The 27174-nt window shown below is 39.8% G+C and overlaps 1 protein-coding gene across 1 annotated transcript in view; it reads left to right on the top strand.

Moving 5' to 3' along the window:
* LOC141426691 (E3 ubiquitin-protein ligase MIB1-like) overlaps positions 1 to 21353 on the top strand; it is a 297594-nt gene extending 276241 nt beyond the window's left edge. Inside the window, 9 exon segments of the mRNA XM_074085800.1 lie at positions 7955 to 8063; positions 11824 to 11973; positions 14370 to 14550; positions 17599 to 17744; positions 18571 to 18690; positions 19275 to 19542; positions 19967 to 20074; positions 20077 to 20186; positions 20902 to 21353. Coding sequence (XP_073941901.1) covers positions 7955 to 8063; positions 11824 to 11973; positions 14370 to 14550; positions 17599 to 17744; positions 18571 to 18690; positions 19275 to 19542; positions 19967 to 20074; positions 20077 to 20186; positions 20902 to 21042 — 1333 coding nt within the window. The 3' untranslated portion in view covers positions 21043 to 21353.
* Positions 21354 to 27174: the final 5821 nt, after the last annotated feature.

The raw sequence follows: 27174 nt of genomic DNA, 5'->3' as shown, positions 1-27174 counted from the left end.
GTTATCATTGTTCAGGTTGAACTTTATTCTCCTAAAGGTATTATAACAGTGTAATAGTAATAATAATCGTAAGACTGAATTGTGATGTTACACGCACTCTTTATTAAAGAACATTAGGTACTCCGCGTTAAGATACATAGAAGTCGAAGCGGATTCAACTCGTGCAGTAGGTACTCGTACTTATATCAATCAACTATACTTAATTAATTATTGATCCGAAGAATTGAATCTGTTTCCATTGCTTTTGATAAGACATTAAAACCTTAAGATCTTATTACATGTTTTAATATATAAAAATAAATCCCTATTTCCCTTGGTCACGGCATCCACGCGTGAACGGCTGGACCGATTTCGCTAATTCTTTTTTTGATGTGTTTGCTATTGTCAGGAGAAGATTCTTACATAAGAAGATTTAGAAAATTAAAAAAAACTACACCGGGGCGAAGCCGCGGGCACCAGCTAGTTTCATATAGATTCGACGTGGTAGGTTTTTAGGTTGAAAGATGCAAAAAATATTGAATTTTAAAATTACGAGTATATCATTTTGTTTTACTTCATTTGAATATTTTTGCTTTATTTGTATTATCTTTGCTTGCGTAAATTGTATATCTTACAGTTCAATTGAAATTCTGGGAGTTTAAGTATTATCGTGGTCTTCAAATACGATATTTCAAAATTTCAAATCAATAAGTTGGCTGTATTAATCTAGAGTAGTGTAGGTTTCCATCTGTGAAAGTTTTTTAATCTATTCAGTAGTTCCCCAGACCCCACACGTACAAACAAACGTACGAAGAAAAGCGTTTACCCCTTTATTATATATTAGTATAGATAATTAATTATAGCAGAAGACGAAGTTGGAAATAGGATGATGATTATTATTTAGATATCTTTTTGCTTTCGTAAGCTTCATCATATCTGTCATCTGTAGGTACATATATAATAGTATTTAGTTATTTGTACCACCATTATACTACTTCCTGCTAGGTATTCAGTGCAAATACGTTAACTTTCTCTACTAGAGGCGTTTTCAGTGTTGTTCTTTGCAAACGTTTTCTTCGTATTCAGTAGGTAACCGGGGCGGTGTTATAGCGAGTGAAGCGAAGAACACGGCGATGCTGCCTGCAGAGCAAAGCAGCCGAACGTCCAAAGAGCGTCTGTTGAATATTAATGCGACATTGTTATTGGCCACTAGTGCCCGCTGCTGCCCCAATCGCACATTACCATAACTTACTATTCTGGAACCGTGGGGAATCAGCTCGATGTTGTAGGAATATGATCACATGGACCACTCATATCTGCCCCGTATTGTCAGTTTTATCTCGTCTTCATTTCACAGCTGCACTCAAATATAGTTTACATCATTAGGTATCATCTAGGTGAGCTTGAACGTGGCCATATTCTAAATGTCTGGTACTATAGTGGATGCAAACAAAGATCTGTTAGGCTTAAATTAAGAATTATTTGGTCCGAGACATCGGCTTTTTAACTCCTCTAAACATATAAAACATGCATAACTGTTCTACATACCTAAAATATTTACCCTGAAAAACGGCACGCAAACAATGCTCAATGTGTCTCCAGTTTACACTAAGCCACAAGCTCGCACCTTTCCCCGTTACAACTTTTGAGCTTGGTATTTCGAATTTAACGCTTATGGTGGAAGTGCCGCAAATAAAACGCCTAAAGGTTGAAAAGGGTTTTAGGAGAAAAACTGCGGCTGTGGTTCGGAAACTGGAGTACACAGAAATTTTTACCGGTAAAAGAATGCTGTTTCTGGTTTTGTCTCCCTGATTTCAATATAGGAATTGCGATTGAATATTGAAGAAGCACATTCTTCACCATATTCAGATTCAACAAAATTATAATAAGTAGGTACACTAATTGTAAAAATAGTGCGTGAACTTTATACATCCTACAAATAACGACGACGTTATAAGATGAGATAATAGACGTATCCATCCACTATCATAACAATATGTTACGTCATTATAAATATAGTAAAGACGCATCTATGGTAATAATACTGCCTTGGCTACGAAATTGTTTGGTTGCCTGCCAGCTTTGTGTAGAGACCAGATAACCATAAAAGTTCAACACAGAACCCAACTTCAAGCCCATGTGTCATATCATATATAGTATATGACATGCTTGAAAAGGTAAACGCGTAACCATTAGACCACAAGTATTTGGTGTAGTTTCATGTGACATGGCCCTATTTAATTTGAACTTGCAGTTGTGGCTTTCTTTTTTGTTTGTAATCCATAACAGTCTGTCTGCACGGTACATCTACATTGCCGGTCGTCCATGGACTTCGAGGTTTCCTTGATTTAATTTATGTCAGGTATTGAGAGGAAACTCGTGTATGGCCGTTTTGGTGAGTTATATTTTTTCATCCCCTTGATGTACGTTCATGCAAATGCTTTTAGTTACACACTACCACAAAAAAAGCTCGTAACTCAAAATTGATAACTTTGCCACGTGAACCATCGAACATTGTTCATGGCCATTTAAACAAATTTGTATCATGCATGGTTTGTTATCTCAATAATTCCCTTTTTAGGGTTCCGGAGCCAAAATGGCAAAAACGGAACCCTTATAGTTTCGTCAAGTCCGTCTGTCTGTCTGTCTGTCTGTCCGTCTGTCCGTATGTCACAGGCATTTTACTCGAAAACTACAAGATGTATATCAATGAAAATTGGAGTACAGATGTCTTGTCAAAGCCGCTATTTGGTTTTGTAGTTAAATTACAAAAATAAATATTTATAGGGGGGGGCACTCCATACACGTAACAGAATTTGAATTATTTTTTTTAACTCGCATCGACGTGTGGCACATGGTTCGACAGCTCTTTTAAAAACATAGGTAAGGTTTCTCAAAAACTTTTTTGATTAAGTGAAGATTTCCGGATATAATCGCTCCCAAAGTAGCAAAAATTGTGTGCCCCCCCCCCCTCTATCTTGTGAACCGTTTGTCCAAAAAATATGCAAAACAATAGGGAAAGGTAATAAATACTTTCAACGAAAATTGGTTTCAACATAATCGGATATATATACCGTTTTTGAGTTATTGCCAAAAAACTGCGCTTCTCAACAAAAGGACGTAAGTGCCGTGAAGATACGCTCTTTTTCTAGTAATAGATTTTAAGACTGTAGTAAGTGTTTTAATTGTGTTATAACGCACATAACATTACTTGTTTTTTTTAGTAATGGCTACGGAACCCTATCTTGGGCGTCTCCGACACGATCTGGCCGGTTTTTTTGATATTTCGTACCTCAAAAGGAATAGAATATATTACTTCTTTGTCTGATTGTTTCCCTGAAAAGTTTCGACTCTATGAAGTAAAGCAAAACCTAAGGGGCAGGAACGTCTCGTTGATCTAGCTTAAATCATGAAATTTGTCGAGCAAGGTATCATATCACAAGTAAAAGAAAATTTTTTTTTTCGAATGTAATTACGTTAAATCTAACTTCGTATTTTAGCTACCTTTTTATTTGCCTCGTTGAACATTTTAAATACTATAAAAAATAGTAACCCAAGGGTTAAAAAAATTACATGCATAACAGAATTTCATTGCGTTATCATTATAATAGCGGAGTTTTATTGTCCTTGCGAGAGACAATCCTGTAATGGTGTGCCTACCATTAGGTGGATATGTAGGTCTGCTTTACAATTATAATAACTCTTGTCTCCGGCGTGCAGCGGTCGCTCCCGCCCCTGCCTCCCCGGACCGCGACCCCTCACCCGCTGTGTGTCAATATCGTATAATTTGTGTTCGGCACTCGCCACTCTCATGCCATTTTACTATTATGCCCATACACTGTTTTATTGTTTTCACACGAAAATAAAACACATTAAAAATACTACTGCCAGATACAACGTAAACCCCGCTGTAAAACAGACACTTCAAATAAACAACTGTATTCGCGTCCTTAATTGCAGCTTGTAGAAAAAGTTATTATTTTGCTTTCCTTGTTGTTTTTTCAGGACAGTGGCCAGTGAATAATGTTGAGAAAGAACACTACGGTACATTTGTTTACTCGTCGCCGCTAACTTTATTGACCCTAGCTTTCTTTATTCAAATGAAAACAAACTTATTTCATGTTTTTTTATTGTACATAGATAAAATTTGATAGGCATCATTTAAGAAAGCTTTAAGTTTCTCGTCGACGCTGATATTCAGGTACTAGTAATCTTAAGTTTTACCGCTAAACTACTCCGCCGCTAAACTCACCATAATGACGTGATGTTATAGAACAATATCCACGAGCGTCATCCAATCACTTAAAACGGAGCACTTCATTCTGTATCATAAAAAGATTCACAAAGTAAAACACATTGAGTCATCTAAATGTATATTTATGAAAAACGCGGTTAGTATCCACATTGTAATTCATATGAGATGCACGGATTTCTTTCGATGTCAACATGTAACGGTGCTATGAAATGTGTAGTTTTGATATAGAAACATATGTTTGCTGGATGCGGATGGATTGCATTTGGTGCAGGGACCGCTCGCGTGCGCGGGCGGCGGCGGGCCGGCGGCCGGCGCGCGCGCCGCTTCGGACTGCTGCGCCGCCGCCCGCGTCACCGCGCCCATTCTCATTTGACCTTATTTAATTACTTCGTTCGTTTTTACTCATCAAACGTTACGTAGCATATTAAAATGCGTATCGCTTAATTTATTGTTTCCAACCAGTCTATTGTCCGCTTTAGTAATGTCAAATCTGACGGAATTTTTAAGTCTAGTGACCTCTTGCGTCACCGATAAATGAATAAAAAATTTAAAGTTAGTGTTCTCTCTATATTTTGGTAACCTAATGGTTTGGTAACCCAATGAATGGTCACTCAAACAAGGAATCGTAGAATGACCAGGTTGACCTTCCGATTTTTTCCATAATGTATGTGTGTACTTTCAGTGGAGGAAAGGACCGTGAAGAAACCTACACACACCTTTGAAGATGTTAAATTTTATTTGTGAAGTTTCCAATGAGTCTTAAGTAAGTAAAAATGGATCGAATGCCTCTGAGCCGTGATTCTTCGGCTCGTATTCTAAGCTCTTGGTCATGGAAGGCGAAAAAAATTGAAAAGTCAAAAGAATCCTGAAATCTACGCTAAAATAGCCTCAATGAACTACTGTTTTTCCCGATCTTCCTTAGATGCTATCTATTTTTATTGTCATAATTATTCAGTATAATTCTAGACACCAAAACCAGAAGTGATGCAGCGATCACTTGAACTATTTCTGTGTAGGGTTCATCCACCTCGATCGGCCATTCTGCCACTGAGATTATACGTCAGGGTACGTAATATATTTGCAGCTCGAACGAGCAAATTTAATTTTTAAAAGACGATATTAGGCAATTTCTTTTTAATGTCTTTGGCCATGCCTTATTGACATAACAAAGAAATAGGAATGTTAAAATCAACCTTATACTCGCTGAATATTTTCCTTCAATCGGATATTTTGTGTGCCTAGAATACTACCTACAGGCGTTCGTTTTAAGATTTTTTTGTCCAGTTCAAAAAGTTCATGATAAGGATGGCGCACTACACTTGCGCAATTTTTATGTAGCACCTTTAAACCCTTTGAAGCCAATAATTATCTAGGGTTCCATATCCAAGTGTGCCAACGGGAATAGATTATTAAGCTTCCTTTACTCGTCTGGCTGTCACAGGACTATATCCTTTGAATCGTAATAGGAGGACATTAAAGTATTACTGTGACCACTATATTCATAAATAGCATATAATTAAAATAAAGTTACAAAGTAAACCGTAAGAAAAATACTAACGGGCTACTAACTTTATAAATTATTAACGAACATTCCACCCGTACAACGAGATTATCTACTAGCGAACTATAAAAACACTAGCCGTCACCCGCGATTCCGTCCACGTAGGATTCGTTTAACTCTATCCCGCGGAAACTAAATATGCAGTTTTCCGGGATAAAAACTACCCTATGTCCTTCTCCGGGACTCAAACTATCTGAAATTCTGTATACCAAATTTCATATTTATCGGTTCAGTGGTTTAGACGGTTATCTATTGGTTGCCCGAAAGTTATATTCAATAATTTCATTTTCCCGAAGTTCATATGCCCGAAACTTCATTTTCCGGAATGTTTCGTTTACTAGAAAAATTGTTTCATATATTCTTATTTTCCCGAAACGCCATACTAAATAGTGTTTATTTTGATTGTGATTGATTAAAAGTGCTTTTTACTATTACTAATCTATTATCTTTATTATCCGGGCTGCTATAAAAAAATAGCTAACATCGAAGGCTAAGGCGAGAACGAAGCGGAGCGTAGGTAAGACGGTTAGGAGCAGAAGCGACTCGGATATGTTGGGTTCAGAAGGCTAAGGCGGGAGCTACGCTCCGCTTCGCTCTTTTTTTAAATATTATTCCGTCTTGCGTGCTCGCTTCGCTCGCTCGCACAAATCAAATGTCGCAATTCTAACCAAACCTATGTGGGTAAAATTTACCTAATTCAAAGGCTTGTTTGACGTATGAGATTTATCAGTATATAGTGTCGATACTCACCATTTACATGGATGGCAAATGCTTATGGCTTATAATGATTATGGAAAATTAAATTATTGAAATTAATATTATGGGAAACAAAGATTCTGTCATTTGATTAATATGGTAAACAATGAGTAGAGCAAATTACTTTATAAGAAACAATATTATGGCGGTTGAATATTATAGCACATGAAATTCGGGCAAATTAAATTCAAGCAAGTAAAGGTATACCGGTTTAGACGTGATGAAGTAACAAACAAACAAACCAACAAACAAACAGACTTACAAACTTTCGCATTTATAATATCATATGACTCATTTAAGACAGCTGGCTAGGAACGCAGTTTACTATTGGCTGGGTGCGAAGTACTAGGTGGGGGTAATGAAATCTATCGCAGCGCTAATAGTGGCCAAAAGTAGAAATAATGTAGGCTCTGTCATCTGTCATACTCATATGAATCTGTCATTAACAAAGCAATTTGTGTAGACTTAACTGCCTAATTTTAGTAATAGATGTTTGTCTTCCTGAATTATTGAACACAGTCCCTGTTTTGTTCTTTATTCCTCTACATCCCGGACATGTCCAGCAGATACCAACAATTTTCCTTTTGAAACGGTTTGTGGTTGGAATTTTATATTGAGTAATACACACAAAACCGGTCGTCAAAATAATACTTATTTTGATCTGAAAACGATATTTAATACGACATTTTGATATTTTATTTATTTTACTAGCGATACAAGAACAATTATAATGTTTACTATTATTTAAAGAAACCATTAAAGGAGCTTTATCTTTTCGTTTTACAATGAAAGTACGACTAAACAAGAAGTACTCAAACTCTGACATAACCAAAATAAAACACACTTATTGAATAAATTTTACTTACCTTAATTAATTTTAATGACCAAAGATGAATTCACAGCCCTTTGTCCACCCAAATCACGGTATCACAGTAATTTTGTATTATAAATTAATACGTGATATGTTTGATTTTTGTCACAATGTCGCAATCAAAGAGTATAAGTACCTATGTAGGAAGTCGCAATGAAATTTCAAAACGTCAGAACCTCAGAGCCGACAACCTTGCGGACGCTAGGTGGCGCTGATGTCGAACACAGAGCCAATATAACTCCTAGTTAACTAACTATTAAATTAAGGGTTAATTAGATTATGTCATGGAAATGTTATATCTGTTTAACTATTTATTAATTTTTAACCCTCAAGTCTAGGGCCTAGACTGTGCAAATGGTCCTTAGTATGACGAAGACATGGGAGGGTTGCGCGGTCAAACCCGACAAGTCTAATAATTGTTTTAAGGAATTTTGAATTTAAAACGATATTTACGTGGTATTATTTTTCTTCAATTATTGAGTCAATTCACTCTAAATGTTAAATACTTGACCCAAATCGTTTTTTGTTTCAGTGCTATGAAGATAATGCTGGGCAAGCTGCCGCGGCCCTGGATAGTGGACGACGCAAAGGACGACGGCTATACGGCGCTGCATCTAGCCGCGCTCAACAACCACGCAGAGGTGAGATATAATGCTGGGCAAGCTACCGCGGCCCTGGATAGTGGACGACGGCTATACGGAGCTGCATCTGGCCGCGCTCAACAACCACGCAGAGGTGAGATATAATGCTGGGCAAGCTGCCGCGGCCCTGGATAGTGGACGGCGCAAAGGACGACGGCTATACGGCGCTGCATCTAGCCGCGCTCAACAACCACGCAGAGGTGAGATATAATGCTGGGCAAGCTGCCGCGGCCCTGGATAGTGGACGACGGCTATACGGAGCTGCATCTGGCCGCGCTCAACAACCACGCAGAGGTGAGATATAATGCTAGCTGCCGCGGCCTGGATAGTGGACGACGGCTATACGGAGCTGCATCTGCCGCGCTCAACAACCACGCAGAGGTGAGATATAATGCTGGGCAAGCTGCCGCGGCCCTGGATAGTGGACGACGCAAAGGACGACGGCTATACGGCGCTGCATCTAGCCGCGCTCAACAACCTCGCAGAGGTGAGATTATAATGCTGGGCAAGCTGCCGCGGCCTTGGATAGTGGACGACGCAAAGGACGACGGCTATACGGCGCTGCATCTGGCCGCGCTCAACAACCACGCAGAGGTGAGATATAATGCTGGGCAAGCTACCGCGGCCCTGGATAGTGGACGACGGCTATACGGAGCTGCATCTGGCCGCGCTCAACAACCACGCAGAGGTGAGATATAATGCTGGGCAAGCTGCCGCGGCCCTGGATAGTGGACGACGCAAAGGACGACGGCTATACGGCGCTGCATCTGGCCGCGCTCAACAACCACGCAGAGGTGAGATATAATGCTGGGCAAGCTGCCGCGGCCCTGGATAGTGGACGACGCAAAGGACGACGGCTATACGGCGCTGCATCTAGCCGCGCTCAACAACCACGCAGAGGTGAGATATAATGCTGGGCAAGCTACCGCGGCCCTGGATAGTGGACGACGGCTATACGGAGCTGCATCTGGCCGCGCTCAACAACCACGCAGAGGTGAGATATAATGCTGGGCAAGCTGCCGCGGCCCTGGATAGTGGACGGCGCAAATGACGACGGCTATACGGCGCTGCATCTAGCCGCGCTCAACAACCACGCAGAGGTGAGATATAATGCTGGGCAAGCTGCCGCGGCCCTGGATAGTGGACGACGGCTATACGGAGCTGCATCTGGCCGCGCTCAACAACCACGCAGAGGTGAGATATAATGCTGGGCAAGCTACCGCGGCTCTGGATAGTGGACGACGGCTATACGGAGCTGCATCTGGCCGCGCTCAACAACCACGCAGAGGTGAGATATAATGCTGGGCAAGCTGCCGCGGCCCTGGATAGTGGACGACGCAAAGGACGACGGCTATACGGCGCTGCATCTAGCCGCGCTCAACAACCACGCAGAGGTGAGATATAATGCTGGGCAAGCTGCCGCGGCCCTGGATAGTGGACGACGCAAAGGACGACGGCTATACGGCGCTGCATCTAGCCGCGCTCAACAACCTCGCAAAGGTGAGATATAATGCTGGGCAAGCTGCCGCGGCCTTGGATAGTGGACGACGCAAAGGACGACGGCTATACGGCGCTGCATCTGGCCGCGCTCAACAACCACGCAGAGGTGAGATATAATGCTGGGCAAGCTGCCGCGGCCCTGGATAGTGGACAACGCAAAGGACGACGGCTATACGGCGCTGCATCTAGCCGCGCTCAACAACCACGCAGAGGTGAGATATAATGCTGGGCAAGCTGCCGCGGCCTTGGATAGTGGACAACGCAAAGGACGACGGCTATACGGCGCTGCATCTAACCGCGCTCAACAACCACGCAGAGGTGAGATATAATGCTGGGCAAGCTGCCGCGGCCCTGGATAGTGGACGACGCAAAGGACGACGGCTATACGGCGCTGCATCTAGCCGCGCTCAACAACCTCGCAAAGGTGAGATTATAATGCTGGGCAAGCTGCCGCGGCCTTGGATAGTGGACGACGCAAAGGACGACGGCTATACGGCGCTGCATCTGGCCGCGCAAAACAACCACGCAGAGGTGAGATATAATGCTGGGCAAGCTGCCGCGGCCCTGGATAGTGGACAACGCAAAGGACGACGGCTATACGGCGCTGCATCTAGCCGCGCTCAACAACCACGCAGAGGTGATATATAATGCTGGGCAAGCTGCCGCGGCCCTGGATAGTGGACGACGCAAAGGACGACGCCTATACGGCGCTGCATCTGGCCGCGCAAAACAACCATGCAGAGGTGAGATGCTTTGCTTTTGAATAATATTGAGTCTTTCCTTCACTCTAGCGCCAATAGAAAGTCTGACATTACCTACAGATTATCTATGGTATTTCTAAAGAAGTGACATCACTTATTTGCCAAATCAATTGATTTATTTTATTTATTTAAAGGCGACAAAAAATCAAATTTTGGAGTTAATTAAAATTAATCATATTATTATGCCTAAAACCTTTTTTTAACTGAAGGTATATCTTGGAATAATTAATTGATGGTGTCAACTATGAGTATGTACTCCATTGTAGCATTTGCGTTAAGCCATAAAAGTCAATGGTTTTTTTTTTTCAATTAAGCTAAGCAAGCTAAGCTTATAATGAGAGGGTGCCCAGCAGTGAGTGGGACGTATATAGGCTGGGATGATGATGATGATGTAGCTATTATTGATCTAGAGCAGAAAAAATGTATGAAAATCCTTTATTGCATATTGTTTTAGATTTTTTTTAATTGCACCACCAAAGAGGTAACACAAGTATTTTTGCTATTAAGTTAGCCTGCATAGTGAAAAAAAAAATATGTTAGGTTGCTCAACCTGACGGTCTTATGGACTTATTTGACAGATTGCGTACAAAAAATTGTTGCTACCAATCCTGCCAAAAACAGTAAGTAGCCGTATATTTTAAAAAAACTTTGTGTGTTCGGTTGGCCAACCTGGCGCCCATCCGAAATTTGACAGATTGCGGGTAAAAATATCTATCGCTACTGGCTACTCTGTCAAATAAAAGTAAGAGATAAAAAAAATAAAAACAAATTGACGGGAACCTTGCGAATTTTCCGTGGACATTTTTTGAGTGTGAATGTAAACATACAAAAAAGGAATCATCGAGTGCTGGTGACATTGCTTTCCTTTTAATAAAAACATAGCATGAGTTTTTTTTCGTCTACTATTCCAGTAATAGTTGAAAGAAAACCAGATTATGCACCTCGCATTAAGTAATTTATATTGCCCTCGTGCTTTTTAAAGCCCTCGCTAACGCTCGGGCTCCAAATCGGCACTCGGTGCAATAATAAATAACTTTCTGCTTGGTGCAACAATCTATTATTTTTTTAATTGTACTTCATTGTTGCATTGTATTAAAATCTCTATATTTACGTATACACACCTGGTCTGTATGGAAGTACGTATTGTCGTGATCATGCCACGGGTGCGGTATTATACCTTAATAATGATAAGTTCGTATCATTCGTATGTGACACTTAGTAGAACCCTGTTGCAAGCAGCCTCTGCTGCCTGTCTGTTGTCCTTATCTAGTTTTTTTTATAAGTGCTGTAAATGCTGACTGCAACAGGGTTCTACCGAGTGTCACGCACAAACTTGTCGAGAATATAGTTCATCATCATAATCTTAGCCGTCGGACCACCACTGTTAGACGTAAATAGTTCTTCGTTTGGAAGCGGCTTGCATCCACCGTTAACCTGTGGCTTAAACCAGGTCAGTTAAAAACGTAATTATTAATGATCCCTTCGTCGTGTAATTAAAGGTAGCGGAGCTGCTGGTCCGCGGCGGGGCGCGGCCTGACCTGCAGAACGCGAACCTGCAGACGGCGCTGCACCTGGCCGTGGAGCGGCACCACACGCAGATTGTGCGGCTGCTGGTCAACCACGGCGCCGACCTCAACATCTGCGACAAGGTGAGGCCTTTTGAATCAAGCGTTACTTTACAGAGGTCCATATCAAACTACTAACTTTTCTCACCCGCGACGTTATGAGGAACGCTTTTAGTTTCGTCATGTCTGTTTTTATGTATGTTAGATTACGTTGTAAGTCTTGTTTGCATTGTAAGAAAGTGAGAAATTCCTCTGTTCGAACGTAATAAGGTATAAAGGTAGAGTAGAGAGACCATAAAGTTGGACCATGTTCAATCGTAGTGTCGTAGTTAACCATGCAAAACAACTACTGGAAAGAGTTCCGTTACGAGACAAAAATTACCCACAAGTACAATAGTGTGGTTAGTTTTCTTGACATAATGGAAAACTTTCGTAATATTTTTAACTACCACCGTTAAGTTGCCCAACTCTACCCATAACTGAATTCCTCGCCGAAAACTATAATTGTATTGAAGTCTACACATGTATGTATAATGTTTAATTCAAAAGTAGAGTTCAATGATTTCAAGATAATTTAAGTAACGGTTTCAATCAAGTTCAAACTGCCAGCATTCATTAATACGATTAGATATTTCCAAGGAACACTCACTCCGATTGCCATCACATGGGTGTTATGTTACCATTATTTAGATAGGTACTGAGTATTATTAAGAACAATAATCGGGTAATCGAAATATATTAAGTGTGACTTGATCGTGTCAAAATCAGTACACACGTAATCGATTCCCGCGCTACTACATTTATACAATCGGGCCAAGAGGTCGTCGCACTAAAATTCGACCGTCTGTGCCATGTCATGTCATGTCACATATATTCGTTTCAGTCTTTTCTTTTAATTGAATTTCTCTTTTGGCTATTTCCCTGCGATAAATAGATAAATTAATTGGCAAGACCAAATAAAGTTCCAACAACAAACAAAAACCTTTAAAAGTATTTTTTAGGTACCTTCTAGCTCGAAGCCGATACGACAGCACGTGCCAGCAGGAGTGGAACAATAGTCGTCTACCTCACCTACGTACTGTGGGCTTCAATCCCTCCTGCTGGGTCGTGCTGAGGCACCGACTTCAAGCTAGTGTACCTAGAAAATAATTTTCAAGGTACTTGTAGTCAGTTCTATTTTTTGTTATTTTTTTTCTTTTTTGGAGTCGATTTTACTTTTTTGTAAAAAAAAACTTTATTTCTCACTTTTACTTATTCGTAGCCAAATCACATCTCACAACGATTCCATCAAACCCAAACGCGGCTTGGTTACGTTGTTTTATAACAGAGTTCCGTTGCCTACCTTCTGGCTTCAGCATCAGATCAGTTCGAAAGAATCATTAACTTAAAGCTTGTTCTTAGTCGCTTATCTAGGTATATTAATCATGATCGTTTATAGACGCGCGAGCATTACTTAGCTTTGACGAGATCCATTGGCCATCTACGTTCTTCTTCATCAGGTCCAGTTCACCAAATGATACTCTCTGAATGTAATGCTAAAAATTCCAAAATCGCCAAAGGTGTGGCTATAAAATTTGAGGGTTTCCCTCGATTTCCCAAGGTTCCCATCATCAGATCTTGATTTGTTGACAATGGGACCACCTCAGAAGAGTACTCTTTCAAAGGAAAAAAAAATGAAAATCGGTCCACGATTGACTGAGTAATCGGTGAACATACATAAAAAAAGAAAAAAATACAAACATTGGAACGTAGAACCTCCTTCTTTTTTGAAGTCGGTTAAAAAACATTCACTTTATATATAACCGCGGTCTTTATCTCATCGATAATGATATCGTCGATGATACTGCAATGCCGCGTAGGTAACCAACAATGGCTAATGCTGCGGACTAGAAGCAAATTTAACGTTAAAATTAAATAATTATCTTCATGTTCATACCTCTTTTTTTTTAGGTTACGCGAGATTAGCCATTGTTGGTTATGCGCATTAGCCATTAATGGTTACGTGGCATTAGCCATTGTTGGTTACGCAGCACTAGCCATTGTTGATTACGCGGGATTGTCATTGTTGGTTACGCAGTATGAGCCATGGTTGATTACGCGGCAATAGTCATTGTTGGTTATTCGGCATTAGCTTTTAATGGTTACTTGGCATTAGCCATTGTTGGTTACGCAGCACTAGCCATTGTTGATTACGCGGCATTGTCATTGTTGGTTACGCAGTATGAGCCATGGTTGATTACGCGGCAATAGTCATTGTTGGTTATTCGGCATTAGCTATTAATAGTTACGCGGCATTAGCCATTGTTGGTTACGCAGCACTAGCCATTGTTGATTACGCGGCATTGTCATTGTTGGTTACGCAGTATGAGCCATGGTTGATTACGCGGCAATAGCCATTGTTGGTTGCGCGGCATTAGACATTGTTAATTACGCTGCATTGACGTATCATCGCCGATAATACGCGTTTGTCGATGTTAAAGGACGGCGACACGCCGCTGCACGAGGCGCTGCGGCACCACACGCTGCAGCAGCTGCGCCGGCTGCAGGTGGAGCAGGAGGCGGCGCCCGCGCTGGCGCACGCCTACGACAAGAAGTCCTCCGCTTCCATCGCATGCTTCCTGGCGGCACACGGCGCTGACCTCACCGTCAAGAACAAGAAGGGTGAGTGCCGTGCACTCGGGGACATGAATCACGTACCATGGTGGACCTTTTCGTAATCGATTTCGCTATGATTTCTTTAGCTAATGTCAACATTTTCTCGCAGCACAAATGTGATTCAAGTTCCTCGACTGTACAGTCACGTGCATTATTATTTAAACTATTTCCCATTTGCAAAAGTATATATTTACGCATTTTTTTTAACTAAGTACACGTACTTATATCCAAAATAATGTACCCAAAAAACTCACTAAAATAATGTATACGATAGGTATTTTTAGTAAAATTAAGTAAACAAACTCAATCACAATATTGTATACGGAATTTCCTTCCATTTTTAGGGTTCTGTAGCCAAAATGGCAAAAACGGAACCCTTATAGTTTCGCCATGTCTGTCTGTCTGTCTGTCTGTCTGTCCGTCCGCGGCTTTGCTCAGGGACTATCAATGCTAGAAAGCTGTAATTTTGCACGAATATGTGTTAACTATGCCATTTTTTTTAGAGTAGGTACCTCCCGCCATAGACGTAAAGTAGGGGTGATTTTTTTTTCTCATCCAACCTTATAGTATGGGGTATCGTTGGATAGGTCTTTTAAATTATTCGCTGAAACGATTTTTCGATTCAGTGATTTGTTTGCGAAATATTCAAATAGTGCAAATTTTCGTCAAAATCGAGCGAAATTTGAAAATATTCAGGATGGTAGTAAGTATATCAAACTTACAAGGAAACCTATAACGGTTAAGTTTTCTTCAGAATTATTAGTAATTTAAGAGGAAATAGCAGCCTAAGGTATAAAATATACCTAAACTTGGAATATTCCGTATAAAATACGTAATCCTTAGAAAAATATTACTTAATTTTTTCGTAATGGCTACGGAATCCTATTTCGGGCGTGTCCGACACGCTCTTGGCCGGTTTTTAAATATACGTGACAATTTCTTAATAACGTCTATAAAGCAGTGTCATTAAAATGTAAACAATGACGTTTGCTTAATTTTTCATAACAATGTATTCCTATAGATGTAGTGCAAAATAATTTTCCATCGGGAAAACATTAATAACGTCTTGTAATCATTCTCGCATTGATGAAACCATATTGAAGCAGGCATCACTCCCTCTAAAACTTTCCCATATTTCATAGACATGAGCGATAAGAGCTTCTTTAGTTCTCGTTTGATTGCTGTCCCACTGTTGGACCATCAAACCCCATAGGTTTTTTATGGGCTTTAGATCGGGGCTTTTCGGCGGCCAAGCGACTGAACCAAGCTCTGCAGGCTCGAGAATTATGGATCTCCGAATTCTCTTGCACGAATGACAGGTGTGGATACTAAGGGGCTGTTTCACCATCCATTGATTAGTGTTAACTGGCGGTTAGGTGTGATGCCGTCTCTATTTGTTTTGTTCGAATAGACGGAGACGGCAACACATTTAACCGTCGGTTAACGCTAATCAATGGATGGTGAATCTCTTACTTTGTTCCTTTGAGGGTAGATTCACTTAAAACTAAAAATGAATGTCGCCTCTCCTTGTAAATTAAGAGCAACGTCTATACCACGTGTATACATTGTTATGAAAACTTAAGCAATCGTAATTGTTTACATGTTAATGACACTGCGTTGTGACTATTTCTCAAAAAATTGACCATCTTTCAATTTTTCAGTTGTCCACTTATTTAATTATACACTTATATATTTTCTGACGCTATTTCACCACAAAATATAAGTAATATTGTTTTTAAATATGTCTTATACAAAACTTTGTGGTAAAAATGATAAAAAGTCAGATAATCTTTGTTGTTGGATCCAATAGAAAGTTTTGATGTAGTTGCGAAATTGCGATTTTTTCCTCACAAGATTTCATGACGTTTTCCTTACTTCAAGAAATTTTGGATGTTTTATGATCTCGTCTTTAGGGTTAATAATTTCTTGACAAAACTGTTCTCTTGTCAATTTAATGACGTGACAACTTTTTGAGATATACTCTTGTACTTAGATATTATTTAGAAATTGTCATGTAGGTATACCTATTTAAAAATGGTAGCAAATATTGTGATTGGGGTTGTTTACTTAATTTTACTAAAAATATCGTGTAGGTACATTGTTTTGGCGAGTTTTTTGGGTACTTACATAATTTTGAACGTTATTCACGTGTACTTAGTTAAAAAAATGTGTAAATATATACTTTTGCAAATGGAGAATCGTTTACATATTAACGCACGTGACTGTACCTACACGAAGTGCCCTTTTCACGCATCACGGACCATTATTTCTTTTAAGCCTTTGCTTCGTATAGTACCTACCTTTCACCTTTCTCCTGGGCAATTAAAACAGCTAGTTCTCTACGACACATATTATTATGTGGTTTAATGCAGGAAACCCGCCCTCCTCCACTTCCACATAAATCGATACAGATTATAATAATTATAATAAAGGCGAAAAGATCCTCAATACTAAAACAGGTTATTATATTGAAAAGCATGTTTTTTTCAACAGTTTTTTTTAATTTATTTTTTACTCGACTGGATGGCAAACGAGCAAGTGGGTGGGTAAGTTTGTGATAATGTCTCACTACTGATTATTGCAATGAGGGTTTTCACAGAGGCGAAATATCGCTAGATGGCGTTAGTATCGCGAGGGTCATTTGACGTTTTACGTTTTTTTTTTATTCAACTGGATGGCAAACGAGCAATTGGGTCTCCTGATGGTAAGAGATCACCACCGCCCATAAACATCTGCAACACCAGGGATATCGCAGACGCGTTGCCAACCTAGAGGCCTAAGATAGGATAACTCACGTGCCAGTAATTTGCTTGCGATTGGCTCATTTAGTTTTTTAACCAATCACTAGCAAACGTCAAACGGACCTCACGATACTAACGCCATCTAGCGATATTTCGCCTCCATGAAAACCCTCATTATGTCCGCCGCCATAACCGCCTTGGCCTGCTGCGGCGCTATCTGAGCGTTAACAGATGTAGCCCCCATTTGAGCCTGGCAAATTTTATTTCTACTGCTGCGACGACATAAATACAATGAAGCACTGTTAATTTCCAGGCCAAACCCCGCTGGACCTGTGCCCCGACCCACACCTGTGCAAAACGTTGACAACTTGCCGCAAGGAGGGCACCGGCGGCGGCGACATGACGCCGGAACCAGAGCTCGCAGCGGCAACCGCGGCGGCCCCGCCACCCGCTCCTGAAGTACTTTTATCATAATTAACTTTATTACCTACTAACGTAGGTGTATTACTGGAAAGCCTGGTAGTAGTTTGCGGTAAATTAAAAGTAACTGAGCGGACATCTTCACGGATGCTAACAATCACTATAACACCAACGAGCGAACGGACTGAATTGTTCTTTTGTAGAGATTAATTTATGGTTCTGTAAAGTAAACCCTTCACTCTCAACGTTCATGAGTCGCCAGTCTCACAAAAAAATTCACGGTATTTAGCGTTATTTATGGTTATATTTTTGATTGCTTTTATGTATGTGGGTGCATAGATATGAGAATGCAGGTATACTTCCTTAACAAGCTGTGCTGTCTTAACAGCTTGATAGAGACGTAGTTAATTATGGAATAGCAGTGACATGGAAGTAAATAATATTGAAATCATAACCTAACCAACAAAAAGTTGTAAAACCGGCATTGTCACTTCAAAGTTCAATATTTCAAAAACGCCTGAACCGATTTTGATAAAACATGTCTAAGAACCATCGCTAGAAAACCTGGTTTCAAATAAAAAAAACCGTATTCAAATCGGTTCACCCGTTCGAGAGCTACGGTGCCACAGACAGACACACATAGCGGTCAAACTTATAACACTAATCTTTTTGCGTCGGGGGTTAAAAATACGAGTTTTAAAGGAGAGGCGCCCTGAAAGCTAGTTGTACAAGTATATATGTAGACAGATTTTAATTCATTGTTCTTGTCAGTTACAGCAACGGCACGTTCATGCAACAGTTACAGTAACAGTTCACAAGTGAGCGAGCAAAGATGTAAGCAATAACAAGTGGTTTATTGACGCAGGAGCCAGTGCCGCCGGCTGAGTCCGCGAGCGACGAGTGCCTCGTGTGCTCGGACGCCAAGCGCGACACGCTGTTCCGTCCCTGCGGACACATCTGCTGCTGCAACGTCTGCGCCGCCAGGGTAACTGCCACCTACACTAACTTCATACGTCAACACGCATTGACGAATCACATATCAATACAAATACGGTTTTACCCAAGACTTTTTTGATCATTGTAGGTACTTTACTCAGTATTTATCCTTTGTAACAGCGTTTTTTAACGGGTGTGTCGGGCCCCCTGGTGGTTGTAAAAACTGTGTAAAGGGATCGGAAGACCTCCGTAATAAAAAAAAAGAAACACGACGCTAAAATTCATTCATACTTTATCACAAATCGTCAAAATAGAATGAGTTATATTCACATTAATAAAAAAAAAGCTAAAAAAGGTCTTTGAAGACGGTTTTATATCGCAAAAATTATACTTTTAACTTATTATTACCAAGTTAATTAGGGCAGATCAAACTGTTATTTTTCTGCTGCTACTTTAACCGTTCCTCTGTTCCTTAATTAGTATAAACTATTTGATTGAATCAGACGTCACTTTGCGGAGGTCCATATCAATGAATTTAGAACTAACTAGCTTACTAATTAAGGTCACGGGTGAGCAAAGTAATCGTTTATAATTCATTCGTATAAACCGATTGCGTTGTCCCGTTGTCATTAGGTGAAGAAGTGCCTTATCTGCCGGCTGTGCGTGACGTCCCGGCAGCGCGTGGGCGAGTGCGTGGTGTGCTCGTCGGCGCCGGCCACGGTGGTGTTCCGGCCGTGCGGCGACGTGTGCGCGTGCGCCGGCTGCGCGCCGCTCATGCGCAAGTGCGTCGAGTGCCGCACGCCGCTGCAGCACGCGCCGCCCGCCGCCGCCATCGCCGCCACCGCCGCCAACGCCGCCGCCGCTGGGCCCTCTACCGCCGCTCAGGCGCTCAACATTGATCGTGAGTCTCACAGAACTGATTTCAACACGCAAGCTAAGCACTTATACGGCTAATAGTAGATTGTTCAACAAGGGACTAAAACAAGCCATATTGACACGAGATAGCCACCCTCGCTCTGCTCGGGCAGCAGCACTAGCGACATCTATCTAGCGTGTCGCTAGTGCTGTTGTTTAAGTAGCATAGTAGAAATAAGCAACCTGACATATGTATGCATAGGAAAAATTCGTCTAGATTCCTGTCCAGCAGTAGCACGCAGCACGGATTGCTGAGGACCTGGGTTCGATTCCCAGTGCTGGTCTTTTTTTCTGGTTTTTCTGTGCATCCACGTCTCAGTTTGTATTTTCGATAATCATTGTTTTGTATTGTTTTATATCGTACCGTTCTTAATATCCCAAGACATTTATTTTATTTATTTATTCATCAGTGGAAAAAGAAGGCAGCAGCAACCTGGCGCACATCCAGGTGAACAAGGGTCAGCCGGCGCCGGCGCAGGCGGGCCCGCACCACATGAACAACGGCTCGCGGCCCGCCCCCGCCCGCCGCCGCCGCCGCCGCCGCCGCCGCCGCCCGCCCCCGCGCCGCCGCACCAGCCGCCCGCCGACGTCCAGAAACTACAGCAACAGCTGCAGGATATCAAGGAACAGGTGCTTTGACGACTTTCATCTAGCCTTTCTCAAGGGCTCCGCTATGCGGGAATGGCAGTACTGTCTTAGCTGGTTTTAGAGTCACGCTGACCATCAGCGAGGTAGCTCGTCAGCACGGATTGTTTTAGTATCCTACTGATCGGCTCGCCGTATCAGTGTTCGCTTACGGCGTCTGCTCGGCTCGACAAACGCTACGCTCACGGGAGTGGAGGCAGAGGCGGTCCGGGTCCGGGTGGTTTGCGCAGACGACTACGCGGCGCTCATGGCCGACGCGTACGGCCACTGCCCACCATCAGTTCTGACAGCTACGCGTTATTCTTAAACGCTTCTAGGGCAATCATACATAATGGACCTTCAACATCGGTACATGAGTTCAACTCGGACGGGACAGTTTTTACAAACTTTTATTTAATTTGCCCTGTTTGTTTATTTATATTTATTTGTGTCAAATATGCAAGTTCAATTAGACCCACTTCCAGTTGTCGAATTGGCTTGAAATTGGCGTTCTTATGTAAATCTGGTGACAACACAATTATCTGGTAGTGTAATCTTGGTGGCCCAGCCAGAATCATCTCCGCAGGAGGGAATTCCTCGGTGGTTAATGGCATCGACTTGAAATTTGGTACGGAAGTGTAGTTTAGATGACAATGCAAATACAGTTTCAATGTGTTCTAGTACAGTATTAGTCAGTAAAATATTGTGTATGGTGTTGCAGACGATGTGCCCGGTGTGCCTGGACCGGCTCAAGAACATGATCTTCCTGTGCGGGCACGGCATGTGCCAGATGTGCGGCGACCGCATCGCCGTGTGCCCCATCTGCCGCAAACAGGTCGAGAAACGCATCCTGCTCTACTGAGCCGCCGCCGCCCCGCCACCGGTACTGTGTTCACCGCTCAACACCAAACGACTACTTTACTTGTTACAGTCACCAGCGCCAATATCTGACACGACAATGCGTGCATAAATATATAATACGACTCTATCTCTAGGGCCTGTGCTCGTACTGTATATTAAAATAGCTATAGTGCCCGGCCGCTATGAAGTCAATCCTGACACATTGCACAACTATGAAGTTCCTGATTATTGTTAATGTCAACCATTGAAAAAAAATACTATACTTACTACTCTGTCGCACGCAACAAGTATCTATGTAAGCATTGCATTTTTATCTATTCAGAAACTTTATAGTTTTATGTCAGGATTTACTTCATAGCCGTTGACAGAAATTTCTTAGGTAGCTCTAGTTTCCAAATTATCGGAAAATATTGGACACGTGTCTTTCCTTTTGTCAATTAAACAAATTTGTAAGATAAAACACGTCAGTACCAAAGTTTACAGGCATTCTAAATTTTATATTTTCTCTTCCCTAGTAGGTACTATCAGCAGGAAAAAAGGGGGCTATGAAAGATGTAAAGACAAAAAATTATGTCAATGTCTCGTTCAAAATGCTATTCACGTTGCATAGCATTTCGAATTTATCGCATAAATATCGGGAAGAGGAAATAGATCACATTTTTTATCATATTGTTATCAATAGGTAGGTACTCAGATAAAAATTGAAATGTCAGCGACTGGAAAGAAAAATGCATACTTATTAACTTATTCCACTTGTTTAGGATAACTGACGCTACTTTACTCACTACAGCGAATGATACGATACATATAAAACCATATGCAGTTCCAGGCTCACGGTATTTTATTTCTATACTGCACGTTAGAGGTAATGACGGGCTTACCCGGATAATTTTTAAACGGTAAGATGCTGACCAGCACCGGTGCCCTTTAACCGCCCCACTCTTTACTCGCGTTGTTGCTTTGCCTGGGAGTGAAAGGGAAGCAAGGTAGTCGCCAGCGAGGCGCACTTCTGATCTGAACTCATAAGTAATTCAATCCAAAAATAAATCAAAATAATTAAATCAATTAACGTATTTATTAAGTTGTTTCATGATTAGTTTTTATTAGAAATTCGTTATACTTAGGGGCTGTTTCACCACCCATTGATTAATTGTATTTGATTTAATTTCTCTGTCTATTCGAACAAAAAAAACAGAGCAGGTTTCACATTTAATTCGTCAGATAAATTAAATCAATGGATGGTGAAACAGAGGGGGGATAGTATTCTAAATTATAAAATATTTTTGTTCGAAAAGTAACAAACAACGATCAGGGTTATTGTAACTTTTAGGGTTCCGTACCTCAAAAGGTAAAAACTGAACCCTTATGGGATGTCTTTGTAGTCCATCTGTCTCGTATGTCCGTCTGTCAAGAGCCTTTTTCTCAGAAACGTATGGAGCTATTAAACTAAAATTAATATCAAATAAGTACGGAACCCTTAGTGCGCAAGCCCGACTCGCACTTGGGCGGTTTTTTTTACTTCAAAGTATGTTATCGAAATATTTTCACTGTTGTCAGCGCGGCAGCGTTTCAAAGGGATGACATGGGTAGCTATCATTATATCGAAATTTATTTCGTCGACTTTAATTTCATCGAAAACTATCCACGAATGTCATTACCTTTTTTTCTAATCACATAATGTTCAATTCATTACTTTTTATATAATCGAACAACTTTTCATCGTAAATCATTTCGAATCTGTCTCAAATCGTAGCGTAACGATTCGTCGAATTTACCTGTCATAGAATCATCAGTTATGAATAGTATCAAATTATCGAAACATGATTCACAGACGGGACGACCTATATATTGCCACGAACAATGTTTCATCGCGGTCACGTTTCATCGAACGATACATTTGTTATTATTGCAGCACGTTTAGAAAATTTATTGCGGTCAGTCGTAAGTTAAACACAATTACCCTCTATTTAAGAATCCAACTGCAAAGATCATTTATGAAGCAATATTATCCGGGCTGCTATCATTGGTGTAGGGTTATTTTCCAGGAGGTGCCTGGCCTGGATTTTGGTGTGACGATATCAGTATTATAGAAATTCGAATCAGTAGCCCATCATCTTTAAAAAAATACCTAACATGGAACGCTAAGGTGGGAGCGAAGCGGAGCGTAGCACCCGCCTTAGCCTTCTAAACCTAAACTATCCGAGTCGCTTCTGCTCCGAACCGTATTGCTCGCTCGCACAAATCAAATGTTTTTTTTGCATTTGGCGCGCATGATATTATACCATCTAATATTAAATTAGAGTGTTTCGATGAAATGTAATGAAATTAAATGTATTTTCTGTGTTATAAGAATTTTAAAAACTGAAACTTCGATGAAAGACTATTTCGATATACACATAAAATGATGAAGTAAAACTTGATGAGTTGATTCTTGTGTAAAATGTAATTCGAGCAATTCTATGAGCGATGAAACGAAGTTCGATAAATGATTCCTAACTGATAACAAAATTCTGCGAATAGTGTTATGGGAAACGATTATCGATGAAACAATTTTCGGTAAAATGATGGATTACCCTTTTAGATATTTTGACTTTGTTTTTCTGAATTTCTTTTATATTGTGGACTATAGGTATTTTTTTCTAGTTTGTAGTTACTCCATTAGTGCATTTAATGGCGATGCAGCAAAACGAACTGTCTGTGCAAGACCGCCTTTATGTATTGCTGAAAAATGTTACTTGTTCACATTATATGCGTAAACAAACACGTTTTCAGTACATTTTAAGTATTAAGTGTAGCAGCCCTCATTTGTATGTGTAGTCGCGTGGGACCGGTCAATTAAACTTTAGATGTGATGTGAGGAATGAAGTTAGTACAATTTATAAGAAGAATTTGTAAGAATTAAAAGCTCTTATACATTTTTTTTTTCTTAAAAACCAGAACAGCCATTGCATAGTTAAGCTCCCTGAATCTTGTCGGTAAGATGATATTTCTTGTTACATAATCATCATCCCTAGCATAGGTAGTTATTATGTTTTAGTGTTTGGTTTGTTTCCAAACAATAAAAGGTTGAGGTGTTTTTTTATCTTTGAAGCTATACCTACGCGCCAGAAACAGGGATGTCATTTCCCTGAAGATAAAAAAAATAAAGTTCCGATGATCGATTTTTTCATTTGATTTAAAATTTCACAGAGAATATTATGATTTTTTTTACAGCAATAAAATCTACGGGAAATGCGTTTCCGGCCTTAAATAATAGATTTACAATTTACAAATTATCAATTGCATTGTCGTTCTGTACTTATCATGAAAATGGTATACGATTACGATTACCTACTCAACTGTTGTAAGTCCTACGCACAAAATCTTTAATACCTACTAGTATTTATTTAATAGCTCGAATAATTTATTTCGTATACAAAGGGCTCATTTGGAAATTAATTAAACTGAGTGTACGGTGCCTCCCGCTCGGGAGCGTTTCACTCATACATATAACAACAATTTATATTTTTCACGCAGTAATTATAAATTTTCTTGATACTCGCTGCGTCCCGCGCAAATTTTCCGCTTTCCCAGGATAAATAAAAAGTAGCCTGTTTAGCAACGATTCGTAAAAAACTTTTAAAATCTGTTGCGCTCAGTTGTCATTAAATCATGCTAACATTAAGTTTATCTCTTAATTATTTTTGGATATAAACGAATAGATGAGTAGTTATAGATAATTTCAAAAAACAGGCTAAATTTCGTTGGCTTTCGAAAATATTTGGTAATTAATACAATTTTACGGGGTAATGCATCCTTGATATATATCAATATCTATCTTGAAATTCTATTCTGATGAGATTCTATGAGCTATGGTTAGGTTAGAGTTTAGAGTTGGGTCAAAGCACGAAGTGCCTAAACTACATACGCAGAATAGGTGTTTCGCTTCCGTCGGCTCGGCTTGATACGTGTTACTTATTTAGTTAAAAATTAAGTAATTGATATTAGTATTGATATTGATATTACTTATTGATCATTGTACCTACCTACCAAATGTATGTAAAAGGCTCATTAAAGCCAATTAATTTATTTGTTATCTTTATACCAAGTAAAGTGCGGAATGTATAATTTGTTGTTACATTGATCAATACCCATGCCCCCGTATTTAAGTAGCTTTGTTATGCTGGTCATCATAATTCGAGGCAATAAAGATGTGAGATCGAGTTTTATAATTATTATGAGTATTTCTCAAAAATTTGTCCGGTCATAAAATTTACAAGATATCAGTTTTGTCAAGAAATTAATAACCCTAAAGAAGAGATCATAAAACATAAACTACATAAAACATCCATTTAAATTTGTTATGCTGGTCATCATAATTCAGGCAAAAAGATGTGAGGAAATTATAGTGAATTTTCTAAATACATCAAAAATTTTATATTGGAAATTAATAACAAGAAAGATTAACTGAATTTTTATCATTTTTACGTCAGGGTTTTGATATCTTTTAAAAAAATATTACTTATTTTTTGTGGTGAAATAGCGTCAGGATTTTTTTTTTTTTAATAAGTGGACAGCTATAAAATTGAAAAATGGACAACTTTTTGAGAAATAATCGTAATTATACCTACTTACTTTAAACAATATTCTTAACTATTTCAAACTTTCATGTTTTAAAGCTATGATTATTTCATATCGTATATTCCCAAAGTATTACTTTTGCAAATGTGAAATATGAGATATGAGAAAAAGCACAATGTGAGGTGCCCCTTGAAATCTCAGTAGGTATACGTGTTACCTAAGTATATTATTATTGTAACTTGGCACAATTTATGTATGGAGAACGTTGCCAAGATTCTGTTGCCCAACGTTGGACTGTACCATTTTTAACACACTTCAAAAAAAGGAGGAGGTTATAAATTCGATTCTATTTTTTTTATGTTTGTTACCTCAGAAATACGTCATTTATGAACCGAATTGTATTTTTTTTTCGTTCGTATAGGAGGGCCTTTAATGGGGAAGGGATGAAAATTTTAAAAACGCTTGAAACTTTTTTTTCGATAGGAATAACCTTTCTAATGAACAGAAAAAAATAGCAGATTTTTAAGTAGCATCAATTAATTTAAAAGGTGAAAGAGTTTTCTTTACCGACAAATTACGACAGTCCGGTCGGTTACGGGTTGTTCCATAGTCCAGAATAAAAAACATTAAAAAAGAATTTATGTGTCTGGCTCTTATTATAGTTGACTTGATCGTTTTGACCAATTTTGACTGGTGACACTCTTTACTGGGCCGAATAATATTGACATGGAAATACCGACCCTGTTTTTCATCTACATACCCATAGAAGCTCACGTCAATTTCTATGGGCGTGTACATGAAAAACAGGGTCGGTATTTCCATGTCATTATTATTCGGACCGGTAAAGAGGTCATTCATTCATTTTTTTTAATTAATTGTAGCTTCTTAAAAATCTGATATTTTTTTCTGTTAATTAGAAAGGTTATTCCTATTGATATAAAAAGTTTCAAGCGTTTCTAAATTTTTCAGACATTCCCCATTAGGTCCCATAAGCACCAAACCAGGATCTGATGATTGGATCCGAACTCTTCCAATATTACCTATGGTAAATTGGATGTATTTAGTTAGTAACTCGTGCATTTGCTGTTGAAAATCATCATTTGGTAAAGTGGAACTGATAATGAAGACCACATTTGACCAGTGACAGAGTGACGTAGCTACTACTCAATACGAGTAACAAGTACTTCATGAATATAGTGAAAGGGAACGATATATAGGTATAGAAGGTATACTATGTAGGTGAGGCAGACGACTAAAATGTAGGTCCACTCCTGCTGGCTCGTGCTGAGACACCGACTTCAGACTCATTATCATGGTTTTTTGTAGTCGGTTAAATTTTTTGTTATAAAATTTTGTTGATCTTACGAATAATACAAAAAATAGACTTGCTGCATATACATTAGGTACTGATTTATAGTAAAATTAATATTACTTGAGTGCAACAATCACATTTGTACTTAAATTTGTGCAACATACTCATGGGATCACAGAATAGTAAAAATTATCATGTAGTGTTGTGAAAATTTGTACGCTACCTACAGGATTGAGAGTTGTGACGCGAAAATAAATGTTA

Source organism: Choristoneura fumiferana, chromosome 3 (genome assembly GCF_025370935.1).
Source record: "Choristoneura fumiferana chromosome 3, NRCan_CFum_1, whole genome shotgun sequence".
NCBI lineage: Eukaryota > Metazoa > Arthropoda > Insecta > Lepidoptera > Tortricidae > Choristoneura > Choristoneura fumiferana.
This window is presented reverse-complemented; position numbering and strand designations above follow the sequence as displayed.